This window comes from Antechinus flavipes, chromosome 3, assembly GCF_016432865.1.
Source record: "Antechinus flavipes isolate AdamAnt ecotype Samford, QLD, Australia chromosome 3, AdamAnt_v2, whole genome shotgun sequence".
NCBI classification, from domain to species: Eukaryota; Metazoa; Chordata; class Mammalia; order Dasyuromorphia; family Dasyuridae; genus Antechinus; species Antechinus flavipes.
Genome location: NC_067400.1, coordinates 84,856,882 through 84,873,932, shown reverse-complemented (window position 1 = coordinate 84,873,932; position 17,051 = coordinate 84,856,882). Strand labels below are relative to the sequence as shown.

The 17,051-nt window shown below is 34.1% G+C and overlaps 1 protein-coding gene across 9 annotated transcripts in view; it reads right to left on the bottom strand.

The window, feature by feature from the left end:
- ZC3H13 (zinc finger CCCH-type containing 13) overlaps window positions 1-17,051 on the bottom strand; it is a 72,008-nt gene that overhangs the window by 21,457 nt on the left and 33,500 nt on the right. For 5 of the 9 annotated variants that reach the window (XM_051983817.1, XM_051983818.1, XM_051983824.1 and 2 more), the window contains 4 exons: window positions 12,056-12,523; window positions 10,121-10,303; window positions 6,879-6,914; window positions 2,328-2,865 (listed from right to left, as the gene is read on the bottom strand). In XM_051983817.1, coding sequence (XP_051839777.1) covers window positions 2,328-2,865; window positions 6,879-6,914; window positions 10,121-10,303; window positions 12,056-12,523 — 1,225 coding nt within the window. The remainder of the gene's footprint in view (window positions 1-2,327; window positions 2,866-6,878; window positions 6,915-10,120; window positions 10,304-12,055; window positions 12,524-17,051) is intronic. The other 4 variants (XM_051983820.1, XM_051983821.1, XM_051983823.1 and 1 more) reach the window with 1 other exon arrangement.

Sequence of the window (17,051 nt, the reverse complement as noted above, 5' to 3'; positions counted from 1 at the left end):
AGGTTTGACAATTGTCAATGCTATAAAATTACCCATGCATATAACTTGTAAATAAAAAGCTATAATAAAAAAAAATTTTTTTAATAAAATTTTTTTTAAAACTGCAGCTTACACACCAACATCATTTACTATGAATGGATTGGTAGAAAAATTTTATGAAGAATTTGATAAGAACTTCCATTTCAAATCAATGTGTACTTTTGAAACTCAGCAGAAAAGTTAAGACTGGGGAATGATATGGGAAAGTATAGCTTAAAAAGAAATGAGAGAAGTCAAGGCCTTATAACTTAGTTACACAGAAGTCTCAGGAATCCACATTATCAATACTTGCTTTAAAAAGAAAATAGAAGGTACTATACATGGCATGTACTAAATAAAAGACAAAAACAAAACACTATTCTATTACAAAAAGGCAAACTTATTAATGAGGGAGTTATGCCTCAGTCTAACAGTGTTCATTCAGACCATGAAATTGTCAAAGATCAAATTTAAAGAAAAAGATATAGTACATAAATGAAACAATATACCCTACCTAAACAAAAAATTTTAAATGGAGACTCTGACATAGGACTGTGATAATTTTATAATCCTGCACTTTAACTTAAGCAAATTAATTACCAAAACAGAATTCAGAAAGAACCTTAGCAAAAATCTGCCTTCTTGGCCAAATAAAGAGAAACGGTTTCCAGAAGCAATACCAGGTTAGAATATCAACTTGTTTATAAAACCTTCTAAAGGATGACACACTACAATAAGCAGTATCCACTCACGAAGCAAAGAAATTTAAGTACAGGAGATAAAATCAGTGAAAGAGCTTCATCACAGAATACAGGCTGAAAAGGGATTCTTTGAAGATGGTCAAATCCTCCAAATGATCTTATTTACTGAAGACACTGTTGATTTTATCAGACTAAAAAAATTTATAGTAAATATAATATAATATTATATCCATCAATATAAGAAAGTCCAGATGAAGGAAGACGTTTTTTGTCAAAGGATCAACATGCATTTGGAGGGCCACCCTATAGAGTATAGGTATATCTGGGATCCGGGACAGGCTATTAATATAAGTGGATAATAAGTTGAATCCAGAGTTGAAAAAGAGGATGAAAGTATATTGGTTTGCTTTCAGAAGATTACATTCTTTTACAAGATTATAAAGCTCCTTTACTCATGCCAAACTTCACATGAAAACAAAAACCCATCTTTCTGAACTAATATTTTTACCAGTGTTGGTACAATGAAGTAATCTATGGAATACAATTCTGAAGAATTTTTTTAAATGCAAAGAAGGCAATAGAGAATCAAATATTGGGGTGCAGTCACCCAGGGTACAACATATAACCACTGAAGGAGTAAAAGATGTCATCAAGGAACATTCAGATCTGAAGAAAAGATGAGTTGTTCAATTGGTAAGAAGGAGGAATAACAGGTGGATATAGACAATGTTCCATTGGTACCATCAAAAATGTCAAAAGGAAGGAAAAAAATCTTCCATCATGTTGGATAGACCCTGTTGGTAAATGTATGAATACTGACAAGAATCACAAAGGTACAGCTATCTGTACCACATAATGGAGGGAACTACCAAATATATGTGTAGGTATGTTACGAAATATATATTTGAGCACTTATTCAAAGGAAGGGGAAAGTGGGAAAGAAGCCTATTTAACAACTAATTTAGGAAAGTCACATTTTCACTGTGTTTCTTGATTAAAGAATATACATAGCAACAGAGCCATTTTTTCTAGATTGAATTTTTGGCAATTGTGATTAACATCTGATAGGAACCTAAATTAATCTGGTATTTCTATTTCCATTTAGATTTTATCACCTTCAGGTTAACCCTTACTAGGAAACACATTACAATTCAACAGGATGATGGCTTGAGGTTCCCCTTCAAATTGCAACAGTTCAGATATCCAAAAAGACCTTTAAATCAGAGAGCTTTTACCCCAAGGAAAATGCAAGAAAAAAAATTTTGTATTTCCTTTGAAAAATTCAAAATATATCAAACACAGAACTTTTAATAAATAGTATTAAATTACAAATCAAATCAATTAAATTATAAAATTAAGAGAAATACAGGAAGGAACAAATCTGGATTAGATTATTAGAAGACAGAATTACTTGAAAATAACAGCAACTTAAAGCAAAGGTGGGTAAAGCTCACATTTGAATAAAAATTCTAAAAATGCTACGATTCATTTTCAAGGTTCTATGAGGACTCACTGATAATGAACAAGATGATGGGTATGACTAAAACTTAAAACAATTTTTAAACTCTAGACTAATACACTAATAAGTTGATTCATAATCACTCTTACTTTGATTTTCTCTCATCATGAACATCTCTTGGATTCCTGTCTTCTCGAACATCTTCTCTTTTTTCCCTTCGATCTTCTCTTCCTTTGTCTTCCCAATCCCTCTGACGATCACGTTCTTTATCCCTTTCTCTCCCTCTTTCTCGTTCTCGCTCTCTCTCCCTTTCTCGTTCCCTCTCTCGTTCCCGTTCTTCCCTCTCCCGTTCTCTTTCTTTTTCCCTCTCTCGTTCTCTCTCTCGTTCCCTCTCTCGATCATGTTCTCGATCTCTCTCTCGATCACGTTCTCTGTCTTTTTCCCTCTCTCTCTCTCTCTCCCTCTCCCTGGCACGATCTCGTTCTAATTCTCTCTCTTTTTCTCTCTCTCTGTCGCGTTCCCTTTCCCTCTCTCGCTCCCTATCTCTTTCTCGTTCTCTCTCCCTTTCCCTGGCTCTCTCATCTCTTCTGTCATCAGTTCTGTCTAGTCTTCGTTCCTCTCTTCTTTCATCACGCTCAAGTTCTTCACTCCTCCCTTGATGGCGTACTGGTGAGTTTGGTCTTGGATCTACAATAAAAATGTAGTTTTACCAATGAATAATTTGATTGACATTTTAAAAAATCGGAATATATCATTAAAAAGCTCAAATTTCATCCTAGTTTGTAACAGGAGCACAAACTTAGAATTAAAAGGGACCTTGGAAGTCAGCTAATTCAATCCCTTCATTTTACAGAAGAGAAATAAGAAGCTAAGGAGGTTATGTGATTTGCCCAGAGTCAGACAGATAGTGACCTACATCAAAGGTAGAATTTGATGCCAGGTTCTGACTCTAGGTCACTGCTCTCTTCATTGTACTGAATCAATGGGAAAAGTGCCAATTTTTAAATAGGTTAAACATTTAGATGCCCAAAATGGGGGCTGGGGAGGGACAGTGTATGCTAAGAGATTAGACCTATAATAACTTCAGAACTTCTGAAAAGAACTATACCGTGTCTCAAATATTTCAGCCATATATGTGTATATGTGTGTGTGTGTGTATATGTGTGTGTGTGTATCAACACAGCTACATTTTAAAGTAAACAATTCCCCCATGTTTTCCAATCCATACTGCATTCATCTTTTTACGTGCAAAGATGGGTTCCATCATATTGCCCCCTCTCTATTCAGATATGATCTCTATGTTCCCAAGATACAAGGAGATCACTCACAAAGATGGAAAAGAACAGAAGGGAGACAAATACAGAATGCAACTGGGAGAAGGAAAGGGCTGGGAGTCAAATTAAGGGAAGTTTTAACAAAAACACAATATTCATGCCCATACCTTTTGGCCATAACAAGAAAAAAATACAAGGAGATTTGGGGTAAATAAATGCTTTAAAATAAAGAAATTCAAAAGTAATTCAAAGGTTAGAGAGTTTTAAGGATTTCTATATGCCAAAAGTTGAGTAGCCTTGAAATGATATTCAAAAGTAAAGCAAAAAATTGTTTTGCTTTTGCTTTCAATGAAAGTTGAAAAATATTATATGATATTCAGGACTAGCAATTAGTATCCAGTAATTAAAATGCTTAATCTATTCATTGACTCATTATTCAGGTGAAAAGTTTTAACCTAGGATGTCAAGTGTATTGACAATTATTAAATTAGGCCATTTTTCAAGTAAAATAAACACTTATTACTATGTCATGAGCACATAAGTATTTTTTGCTTTAAGCTAAAATAATGAAGAAAATTCTAGTTACTTCTGTGTGTGAAAAGAAAGAAAAGCTATATAGAAAGTTAAATGTTAAAAGTTGCCCTACTGCTGATGTGTCTATGTTCAGTCCATGACTGAGTCATAGGATAAAGTATAACATTTAGAAAATGTTCAATAAAAAATTCTGAGGCTGTTACAAATAGCAGAGGACTGATAATTGATTAAAAATAAAAATTCATTATTACAGCTCAGCCAGCACCCTGGCAAACAAAAGAGGTATATATCAATCCACTGGGAAGTCAACTGGTCCTAAGAGTCAGAAGATAGCTTTAAGTCTCTGCTCAGACACCTATAAGCTGTATGACATTGGGCAAATCATGTAAGCTCCCTGAGATTCAGTCTCAAAGAATGGGGATATGATAAACTGACTCACAAGACTATTCTGAAGGAAGTATTTTATAAAACTTAAAAGTGATAAAGAAATATTAATAATAATATTTATTTTATATGTATATATGCATTGACAATACCGAAGTTTTTAATTGCGTTCAAAGCAATGAGACTGTGATCCCCATGAAATCTGTTTTTCTCTGACACAGATCTTACCCACCCACCTTTGCCCACTTAAATGCAGAAGTATAATTATACTGGCAGGAACATCATGGAATTTTAAAGGTAAAAAAACAGCCTTAAGATCATTTAATTCAAACTCTTTATGTTAACAATAAGGAAAATACAATTACTTTGTAGGAAAATTCAATTGCTTTCATAAAATCATGTAGTTATAAGTAAAAAGACTAGAATTCACTTCTGGCGCCAGTGGGAAGCAGCAGTTTTAGGGCATCGATCATCTGTGTGAACTGACTGAATAGGGAATCTTGAAAAAGACTAGAGATTGAATTTGGAGTAAAGGAATTTGGGAGGACTTGAAGAAAAGATGTGCTAAGCATGTAAAGTGCTGAGAATACACAGAAAAAAATAAAGAAAAGTCCTGTTCACAAGAAGTTTACAAACTAGAAGAAAGTAACACTTTCCAAAGGAAGAGGAAGAAAAAGATCCAAGCTAAAGAAGAAAAAGGATGCAATATCAATCAAATATTTTTCAAGAACCTACTATGTGTAGGGCACTGTGCTAGTTTTGGAAATAAAAGTATTAAAAAATATAAAAGATCCTGCTGGCAAAGAGGGAAACAATATATTGGGGAAGACAACAAATATACATGGAAAATATGTGAAGCATCAACATAAAGAAGCAAAATGCTAGGAGGAAGGGGCTCAGGAAATTTTCATCTACACACACACACACACACACACACACACACACACACACACACACACACTTATAAAAGATGATATATGAACTTGATCTCAAAGGCAGGGAGGGATTCTCTGAGGCAGGGAGTAAGGAGGGGATGCATTCCCAGAATGGAGAATGGCCAAGGCAAAGGGCTTAGAGAAAACAGAGTATTGTGCATGAAGAGCAAAGAAAAGGCCAATGTGGCTAGACTGAAGAGCATGAGAAAGATTAATGTCCAATGAAGACTAAAAAGATAAGATGCAGATACGCTGTACAGAGCCCTAAAATCTAAGCAGAGGAGTTTTTATTTTATCCTAGAAGCAATAGAAAGCCACCGGAGTTGATTAAATAAACATATGGTCAGAAAAATACTTTGGCAACCACATGTAGGGATGAACTGGAGTAATCAAAGAGACTTATGGTAGGAAAGCTAAACAGGAGGCCATTTTAACCATCTAAAAGAAAGATAGGCCTCAACTAAGTGGTAGAACTGTAGGAATAGAGGGAAAGAGTTGGATACAAGAAATGTTGTGAAGATAGAAATGACGGGAATCTAGGATGTAAAGATTACAAACATGAACAACAGGAAGGATGGTGGTGCCTACAAAAGAAAGGAACTTTGGGAGAAGCATGGTAGAAACGAAGTTTTAGGGAAAGGAGAGAGAAAGATAATGAGTTTAGTTTTGGATATGCTGAATTCAAGCTGCCTTTGGGGCATCCAGTTTGAAATATTCAAGAGGCAACTGGTGATTCAGGGTGGAAGATAAAGGACCTAAAAGAGGGGAAAAATGGGGTGGAGGAGAGGGAAAGGGGAAGGAAGGAGAGCAGAAGCAAGAGAACTCAAGCAGAAAAAGGAAATATAGTAGGAAAAGAAGGACTCAAGGAGAGAAAATCATAATAGTGGATAAATCAAGGCAACTTATACAAGATAAGAAAGATGAATGTGTGAAGGGTTAGCAAGACTGAAATAAGGTACTGACAAGGCGGAGTATAAAGGGAGGATCCTACAAACAGTTTGTCCCAGCTGTTATCCCTAGGAACCAATAAGCACAAATGAAGAAAAAAAAAATGTAGATTATTTGCAACAAGTATGGGAAGCAAGAATTTTGCAGCAATCTTCAAGGAATGTGTGACATTTATATTTGTCACTGAGAAGTGACTATTCATACTTTTGGTTTTGGTTAGTCTCCTTCCAAGAGATGCTAAGTTCTAGGAACATCTATCTACTCTCCAGGTTATAAGGGAGAAATGAAGTATTCTTTAAAAAGAGGAGTGGGAAGTGGGGGAAAAAAGATCTAATGTGAAAACAAAATGAAAAATCAAAGAGTGGAATCCTAACATATTAGAAGGGTGGAGGGCAGAAAAAAAGCAGAAGAAAAAAAAAAAATCACACCTGGGAATTGCAAATGAGGCTCTTCCTAAAATGAAGAAAGCAAGATATTCTGAAAAATAATTATTTGGCCAAAGGGGATTGTGGGAGGGGTAACACGAGATCAGATGGATTTATATGTGAATTCTATCAAACATTCATTAAAACAATGCCATTATTACACAAAATGTTTGCAAAAATAGGAAAAGATGGGATCCTACCAAATTCCTTCAATGATACAAATATGGTCTTGATACCTAAAACCAGAAAGAGACAAAGTAGAGAGAGAAAAGCAGAGAAAAACAATAACTCGAGTAAAGTAATAGGATATAAAATAATTCCATATAAGTCATTTTAATTCTTTATATTATCAACACCACCAACCAGCAAAAAGGGACAGAAAAAAACCATTCAAAATAATCATAAAATATATAAAGTATCTATTTCAGAAACATCTACCAAGACAAAAGAAAGTTTTGTATGACTACAACTACAAAACACTCTTTTCAGAAATACAGCTAAACCTAAAAAACTGGTGACATATTAATTGGTCATAGCTGTACAATTCAATAATAATTTAAAAAATCAACACTACCTACATTAATTTAACTTATTTGGTGCCATACCAATCATTTATACAACCAAAATAATATTCAATCCAGAGAAACAAAAGATCAAAACTCCCAAGTGAGATCTCAAACTAAATTACAAAAATGTAATCATATAAACTATTTGGTACTGTTTTTAAAAAAAAGAGAAAAGTTGACCAGGGGTCAAAATAGGTACACAAATACATTACCATGGTTTTCAATAAACTTAAATATCCCAGCTACTGGAGTACAGATTCAAAAACTGCAGTGAAAACTGGTCTGGTAAAAATCAGATTCAAGGTAACAGCTCATATTGATACACTGAAACTTCAAAATGTATACACATGACCCAGGTAAAAAGCCCCCATCATAAACAAATTAGAGGAAAAAAGAAGATGTCTTTAGCAACTATGAATAGGAAAGAATTCTTGATCAAACAAAAAAGAATTGTAGAAGACAAAATAAATAACTTCAATTACACAAAATTGTAAAGCTTTTTCACAAAAGCAACAGTTAAAATTAAAAGAGAAATAGTTAACTGGGGAAAAATCTTTTAAATTATTTTCTTCAATAAAGGTTTGACAAAAGGAACTTAAATATTTAAGACCAAAAGCCACTCCTTCAATAGATAAATGGCTATAAACTGGGAATGGCTAAACAAATTACAGTTCTTATTGACAACAAGAAATAATGAAAGGGTTGTATTTCAAGAAACCTGAAAGATTCATAAGAATAGAAGCAAAGTAAAATAAACAGAACCAAGAAAACAATTTATGCAATGCCTACAACATTATAAAGAAAAACAACTTCCAAATATTTAAGAATTCTGTTCAATGCAAAAGACCAACCACAATTCTAGAAATCCAATCATATTGGGCTTCTCACTTTCTGACAAAGAGGTAATAATCTAGGTGCATGAAACATACATTTTTGGACATGGCACTTGATAGTGTTTTATAATAGTTATTTGTATATATAGTTGTACGTATATAAAGCATCTTTCTAAGTTTCTTGAGTATGGGAATTTTTATATCTCTATATATCCTTTCAAAAGAATGTTAATGCTTAAGAATTCTCTGTTCATTGAAGGAATACAAATGGAAGTCCACAGCTAAGGCACTAGAGCGCTAGATAACAAGGAGAAATAAGAGCATAAATTAGACCTGGAGATATAAATTTGAAAGTTATTCACACAGTGGTAGTACCGAGGCCATAAGGGCACATAAGTCATTTTTTATGAAATCAGACCATATTCAACAAATGCACACTGTGCATAGCAAGACAACAGTGCCCACCATAAAGTTTTCAATCTAAAAAGGATTTTAATTAAGGAATTCAATCTCCTACATTCTCTGGGAATGTTGTGACAATGAAGTTAGGGAATAAACTTTTAATATTTAAAAAAAAATGCTTAAAGAACTGAAAATGAGCCACTGACACGAGATTTTTCTTGTCTAATGCTTGATGTGGAAGAAGTACTAAAATGTCAACTTAAAAGAATGTGATTTATAGAAATTTGTTTTGTTCCTTTTTATCCTGGTCTTTTTAATCTATTTGCTAAACAAATTTAAAAAATATATATCAGAACATATCCTATTTAAAATCAGATAGCAATTATAAACATAATTCCCAGTTATACATATATTTAAATCTTTAACAAGAAAAAGATTTACATTTTTACTCTGCTTCCCCTTTTCCCTTTTGATTTAAGCTAGTGTTCACTTCTTTGAATGAAAGACCAAAATTTTCATAAAGTGATGCCTAAAATTACCCCACTGACTAGTTATAGGACAGAGCTCTACAGAGACAAAGTTCAGCTAAGGGAATGAAGTCTCTCTTCTAAATTCTATCTTATAGACTTATATTCTCCCCTTCATCATTACCCATATCAAGATTTATTGCCTATTTGATGCTGACCACAATAAAACATCAATATTCAATTCCCAGGTCCATAAAACTTCATACTATATTAACCTCAGCATTACAGCATTCCTTACTTTAGTAACCAATCAAGGTTACACAGACCTTTTCCACAAAATATTAAATATTTAAATATATTAACACAAACAGACAACATAAGTTTGCTGAAAAACCAAAAACAAAAAAAACTTAAATGCATCAATTCTAATTTCAAAACAAAACTTTTTACAAATCTCTGTTAAACTAATACAAGACCATGTGCTTGATTGATATATACCAAAGAATAAGGCATTTCACTCAAAAGAAGAAAAAATACTCCTATTTCCCTTACTTGCTTATTTCTTTCCCGTATTATTTTAGAAAGAAAATTTTTAAATAAAATTTTTTTTTTCCCTGCTCAATTCCCATCTCTCTGGCAGTAACTACTATTACCACTTACTATAGATGGTAGATAACTTTGACAGGATATTCAATCTAAATCTCTAGAAAGTTATGTATGTCCTAAGGACATTTTTAGACATCGAAACCAACTGGCTTCCTCAACTGGGAAAGTACTTGGGATTAAATTGTTCTGCCTTCAATCTTTTGAGGTGGCCAAAAAAGGAGCAAGATAGCAAGTAGGCCACCTAAGCTGGTGATTAGGTGAGGAACCTACAAACTTGAAGGAAGAAGTGCAGGTTTGGGAATAGGAATAAAGAGACAGTTTTTTTTTTCCCCTTAAAAGAAGGAAAGCTACCAGAGTTGTTAAAGATCTGTCTAAGGAGTATCAGTAGCCAACTATTTCCATCATAATCTCTTAATCTTGAGAGAAGTTATTTTGGAAGAATGCTAGAGAAGTTCTATGTATAGGACACAATTGCTAAACAGTTAATTTTTACTAAAAACAAAACTTGCCATTAATTCTTCTCACCCTAATTTAGTATGCATGCATTAATATGTACAAGTTTTTATACCTCTTTCTCTGTTGTCACGTCTGTCCCTTTCTCCATGTCTTCTTTCAAAGGATGAATCCCTAGCTTGATCTCTGGCATCGTAACGGTCTCTCTCAGGATATCCACTTCGAGATTCCCAGCTTTCATGGTAGTTTCCACTACTACTATGCCCATCAACTTGAGATCCTCTTGTTCCTCGACTTCCTGAACAAAAGATACACAAATGTGTAAGTTATTTTGCTTAAAGAGGATTTTGAAAACATCATCCCCCAACGAGCACCATAAAGCACCCCAGGAAATGACAAAAACCCAGCCAAAAAAGACTTAATGAATCAATCCATCCTTCCTTGAAGCTTTAATTCTCACCATTACAAGCAGTCATCCAGCCTACAAATGTGAGGAAATCAGTACCTTAACAAACTATTTTTGGAGAACTGTACTTGCCAGGGAAGCACAATTCCTCTCCATCTGATATCTCTTCAGATATGCATGGACTATTATGCTATTTACCAAATCCATAATCTTCTCACTTCACTTGTCTGAAACTTCACTTCTCTGAAAGAATAGCTTCTATTTACTTGTCTTAGGGATGGTACAACTTATCAATATTAGAAGGTCCTAATGATGTCAAAAAAATTATTGACTATGCATCAACAATTTCCTGGTAATAAAGGAAAGTTTAAGAGATGTGGTAGCTTGAGCTTTGCAAAACACTTTCAAAAAACATACTGGCAAAAACTCCATTTTCAAAGAAAATCTCAGTTGGTATTTTAATGTTCCTTGTGGAGGGAGAGGAAACAAGACTAGTATAGTAATATCTCGAGAACAAAGGATCTAAAGCAGAATTCCCACAAGTCTAGAGAAATTCCTGGCCCCTCTGCAGAGGACTGGAAATTATATTACTTAAGTTGATCTTCAGTTACTCATAAGCACCTATTGGGTACCAGCTGGGTCCAAAGCACCATACCAGATACTTAACTTTCTACCACATCAATGAATAAGGGTACTAGTACATCCCTTCCCACTAGAATTTTGAAATGAGGCCATCTTATAGACTTTCTCTAGATTTATTTCCAAGAATCTGTGTGTCAATTTCTACCACAGGCTCCCCGTCTTTTGCAAATTGTTACTCAGGAAAAAACTAAAAAACATTTTAAGTCAAAAGCATACCTTTGGGAATAGCATCCCAGAGCACAATCTTTGGTGATTAAAAAAAAAAAAAAAAAAAAGGGAAAAGCAGGAGAGAGAAGGCATGGACTAATCCAGATCTAATATTTTTATAGCAAGTCATAATGCATGGAAAATTGAAGTTCAGCAGAGGATTCTGGGGAACAATGAGTACAGAAGGAAAGGGAGGGAGAGTCAGGGAGGGAATTAGATGCAGGACTAGGAAAAATAAACCCTGGGGGAAAGGGGGGGAAGGGAGGCTGGAGAAATTTAATGATTTAAGAAGATATAAACATAGTGGATAAATTCAGCCAATCCATTCTTGTTGCATTCATTTTTAGTATATCACTTTAACCATTGACTTTAAATTCAGTTCTATCAAGTTTATCTATCACAGATTTCATTTCCACTAGATTCATCTGTGTGTATATGTGACATGTGCATTTGCATACATGTCTTCCTGACACTGCCTTTGATACTTCAAATTAATGATGACTGATGACTTTTCTAATGAAAACAATAAAATGGAACTGATCGAGTGACTCCTCTCTCCCCCTCCAGCTCATATGTTTTTTGGTTTGTTTGTTTTGGGAGGAGGTCAGTTATATTTTCTTTTAGAACACAGTATAGTGGTATAATGCTACAATAATCAGAAAAACACCATTAATAAAAATGTAGCATTAATAAGAAACTTATGTTTAGAAAAGACATTAAATGAAATGTAATTATCTTTAAACAAATAAGTTAAATAAATAAGCTGAATAAGCTAAAATAAGATGTAAACAGTACCCTTTTCAGGTAATTCTGGTCCTCTGCCTCTACTTCTGCCTGTCCGGTCACTCCTACTTTCATTTCTGGAATCATTTCTAGATTCATTCCTTGTTTCAGTTCGAGAGCTCTCTTCTCTACCATGATTTCTGCCATAACTTCGAGAGTCTTCTTGATACAGATCTTCTTTCCGGTGAGTGTCTCTAGTCTCCCGGTCCCTGTAGTCATGGGCATCTCTTGTGGAACGTGAGTCCCTCTGGTCGCGGTTGTCTTTGTTATCTCTACTGTAATCTCTCGTGTCCCTAGACTCTCGGGCGTCTCTGGAGTCTTTCAGCTCCCTTCGATCTCGAGTGTCCCGAGTTTCTCTCCGCTCACGGCCCTCCCGAGATTCTCTGTCATCTCTGTGATCTCTCGAAGAGTTCTGGTCCTGATCATACTCCCGTTCTTCTCTACCTTCTTTCTCTCTATTGTCCCTTTTGCCTCTAGTATCTATAAAGAAATTTTGAAAATCAAATTCAATTACTCCTTCAATTTTATCAAGCATTTCCAGTGAAGTATAAACTACATAATAATACTTCAAAATACAATTCACTTCTACAAATGGTACATATTGCTTACTCAAGAGGCAGCTCTTACTAGACTTCTATTAAAGAATCTTTGCCAATAAGTTATTTCCAAATAGCAATGCTATAATTAAAAATTAAATTCCTGAGCAGCCATGCTTATGAAATATGTGCTGTGAAGATCTGAGATTATGAAAAAAAGGACAACTGAGTAAGCTGCTTGAAGATGTTAACAGAACTGAAATACAGAAAACAGAAACTCCAAGTCTTCAGAGAGATTCAGGTTTACAGCTGGTTAACACCCAGTACAAAAGGAAGAGTCTTACAAGTGGATGGGGCAGCAGACATGAATGAAGTCTTCTTGGAAGGGAGATGGAAAAGGTTAGAATTCCCTCATCTCTTAAAGGTCCACTCTTTTATAATATCTTCTTAAGATCCTAAAGTCAAACCAAGTAAATTTCACCTACTAATTATTTTTACTTTAATAAATGATCTCCCTTCTCTAATATTAATTTCTTTTCTCTAAGACTTATTAGAAGAATGGAGTATTTGGGTAGAATTCTTTTTGGTATGAAGTCATCTTCACATTGCTCTCTATTCTTGGACTATTTAAAAGCATTTTATCTAATACCTTCAGCATTTCCAAATTTTTACAGGAGTGAAGATAGTATTTCTTTTAAACAAACTGACTAGATGCTCACCTTATTTATTAAAACCTTATTTAAAAAAAAAAAAAAAAAAAAAAACCTTATTTAAAAGCAAGCCTATTGGGGTGGGGAGGTGCAGGAGTAGAGCCAAGATAGCAGAAAGTAGGTAATCACTGCTTGAGCTCTTGGTTTCCCTCAGAGTCAACACTAAACTGAATTTCTGAATGGTTTTTAAGAGTGACAGAACCCACATACATTCAGTCTATAATGATTTTCCAACTAAAAGATATCTTGGAAGGACTTCAAGAAACATCTGTTTCAATTGGGCAGGGGGAAATCACAGCCCAGCACAGGTGTGGACAAGGAGGTCTGGTTCAGGGAGACCCAGCACAGGGAATCTAGTGGGAGGTTCTTAGCCAAAATACAGCAGCACTGGCTACTCTGTCCTGGTTCAGAAGGCCAGGTCAGCAGACCAGCTGTGAGACCTCTACCACAACCACAGAAGATAAATTAAGAGTCCCTGAACCCCAGTATAACAAGGTGGACTCAGTCAGGCCACTCGGCACAGTCAGTGTGAAGCCCCTGTCACTGAAGAGGAAGCTCAGGACAATATCCCCCATACCTAAACAGAGAACTCAACCTTTAAAAATGAGCTAAAAAGCAAAGATCTCAGACTATAGAGAGCTACTATGAAGACAGGGAAGATCCACAACACAAACCCAGAGGAGGACAGGAAATGCAAAATGTCTATGATGAAATCTCAAAGCGGGATATGAACTGATCTTCAGTTGAAAAGGCTCTCTTAAAAGAGTTCAAAAAAGATCTAAAGAGATACAAGAAAAGTGGGGAAAAGAGAGCCTTTCAGGAGTTATAAAATTTTGGGAAAAAGCCAAGACCTCGAAAAAGGAAGCATACAAAATTGACTGAAGAAAACAACTCCTTAAAAATCAAATTTGATGAAATGGGAGGGGGTGGGGAGTGGGAAATGTACTGAAGGAAAAAAACTCCTTAAAAAATAAAAAATCCACTGAACAAAACAAGTCCTTTAAAAGTACAATAGCCCAACTGCAAAAGGAGATAAAAAAGCTAACTGTAGAAAATAATTTACTAAAAATCAGAATTAAACAAATAGAAGTGAATGACTCAATAAGAAACCAAGAATCAGTCAAAAAGAATTTCAAAAAAAGAAAAAAATAGAAGAAAATGTCAAATTCCTCAACAGAAAAACAAATGACCTAGAAAATAGATCCAGGAGAAACAATCTAAAAATTACTGGATATCTGAAAACCACAAAGAAAAAAAGAGCCTAGATAATATCTCTCAAGAAATGAAGGAAAACTATCCCTGATGTCCTCGAATCTGAGGATAAACAGTCATTGAAAGAATCTACCAATCGTCTCCTGAAAGAGACCCCAAAATGAAAACTCCAAAAAAAACCATAGCAAAAATCCAGAATTACCAGATCAAGACAAAAATACTGCAAGCAGGCAGAAAGAAACAATTCAAATTAGAGTTACCCTAGTAGCTTCCACATTAAAGGATCAGAGGATCTAGAATCTGATATTCCAGAAAGCAAAGGAGCTTAGACTACAACAAAGAATCAGCAACCCAGCAAAATTAAGCCATTATGTCTCAGGGGAAAAAATGGACATTCAATGAAATAAGGGATTTTCAATCATTTCTGACGAAAAGACCAGGGCTGAATAGAAAATGTGACCTCGAAATCAAGACTCAAGAAAGGACAAAAAGGTAAACAGAAGAAAAGAAAATATTTTTTAAAGGTTAAGCTGTTTATATCCCTATATAGGAAGAAGATAGATGTAAACTTGAAAACTCTTGTTTTTGTCAGGGTACTTAGAAGGGACAATTGGATGGTACAGTTATAAATTGGCTTTAATGTGATGATATAAAAAAGAAATTAGGGATTAGGATTGTACTAAAAGGAAAGAGAAGGTAAAATGGGATAAATTTTGCCACATGAAGAAGCACAAAAGACCTATTATAATTGAGTCTTTTTTTTAAAACTTAATTTTCCTTGAGAGTTTTTACTTTCATTAGGGTGGAAGATATATGTTTTTTCCCCACAACTTTTTTTTTTATGAAAATGTTTTGTGTAACTTCACAAGTGATGTCTTAATTGTGGGTAGGGAAAAGGGAGAGAACCTACACAGCTCAAAAAATTTAAAAACAAATTTAAATTTTTTTTCTTATGAATGTAACTGAAAAAAAAATTAAATGAAAAAAAAATTTAAAAAAATTAGAAAGCATGGAAATAAATGGAATTTTCCTTAAAATGATCAGTAGTATCTATCTAAAACCATCATTATATGTAATGAAGATAAACTTGAAGCATTTGCAGTAATATCAGGGGTGAAACAAGGTTGCCCATATCACCATTACTATTCAATACTGCATTAGAAATGTTAGCTTTAGCAATAAGAAAAAGAAATTATAGGGATTGGAGTAGGTAATGAGGAAAAAAATTATCACTCTTTGCAAATGATACGATGGTATGCTTAAAGAATCACAGAGAATCAACTAAAAAGCTATTTGAAATGATTAATAACTTTAGCAAAGTTCCATAATTTAAATAAATCCATATAAATTATCGGTATTTCTATGTTACCAAAAAAGTCCAGCAACAAGAGATAGAAAGAGAAATTCCATTTAAACTAAGTATAGGTAACATAAAATATTTGGGAGTCTATCTGCCAACACAAAGCTCTATAAACACAATTACAAAACACTTTTCACACAAATAAAGTTGGATCTAAACAACTGGAGGAATATCAAGTGCTCATGGATAAGCGGAGCTAATATAATAAAAATGTCAATTCTATCTAAATTAATCTACTTATATTCAGGGCCATATCAATCAAACTGCCAAACTGCCAAAAAATTTCCAAAAAAAAAGTCCAAAAAATTAATCACAACATTCATCTGGAAGAACAAAAGGTCAAGAATTTTAAGGGAATTAATTTAAAAAAAAAAAAAAAAAAAAGCAAAGGAAGGTGGCCTAATTGTACCAGACCTAAAACTTTATTATATGATACTGCCTAAGGAAGAAAATGGATCCATGGAATGGAATAGATTCAAAGACAAAATAACCAATGACTAGAGTAATCTGAGATAAAACCAAAGACTCTAGATTCTGAGATAAAAACTCACTACTTGACAAAAATTACTGGGAAAATTAAAAAACAGTATGGCAGAAATTAGGTACTGACCAACATCTAACACCTTATTATACCAAGATAAGGTCAAAATGGATTCATGACTTAAGACATAAAGGGTGATATTATAAACAAATTAGGAGAACAAGGGATATAGTTTGCCTCTCAGATTTGTGGAGAAAGAAGCAATTTATGGCCAAGGAAGAATACAAAGAACAATATAAAATGCAAAATGGATAATTCTGATTACATTAAAATTGAAAGATTTTGTACAGACAAACCCAATGCAGCCAGATTAGAAGGGAAGCAGAAAGCTGAGGGAAAAATTTATGTACAAAGCTTCTGATAAAAGCCTCTTTTCTAAAATATATAGAGAACTGACTCAAATTTATAATATAAGCCATTCCCCAATTAATAAATGGTCAAAGGATATGAGCAATTTTCTGATAATGAAATTAAAGTCATTTCTAGTCATATGAAAAAATACTATAAATCACTATTGATCAGAGAAATGCAAATTAAAACTATGAGGTACTATTTCATACCTCTCAGACTGGCTAAAAAGAGAGGAAAAGATAATGATAAATCTTGGGAGAGGATTTGGGAAAACTACAGAGTCCTTGGCTGCCTGATG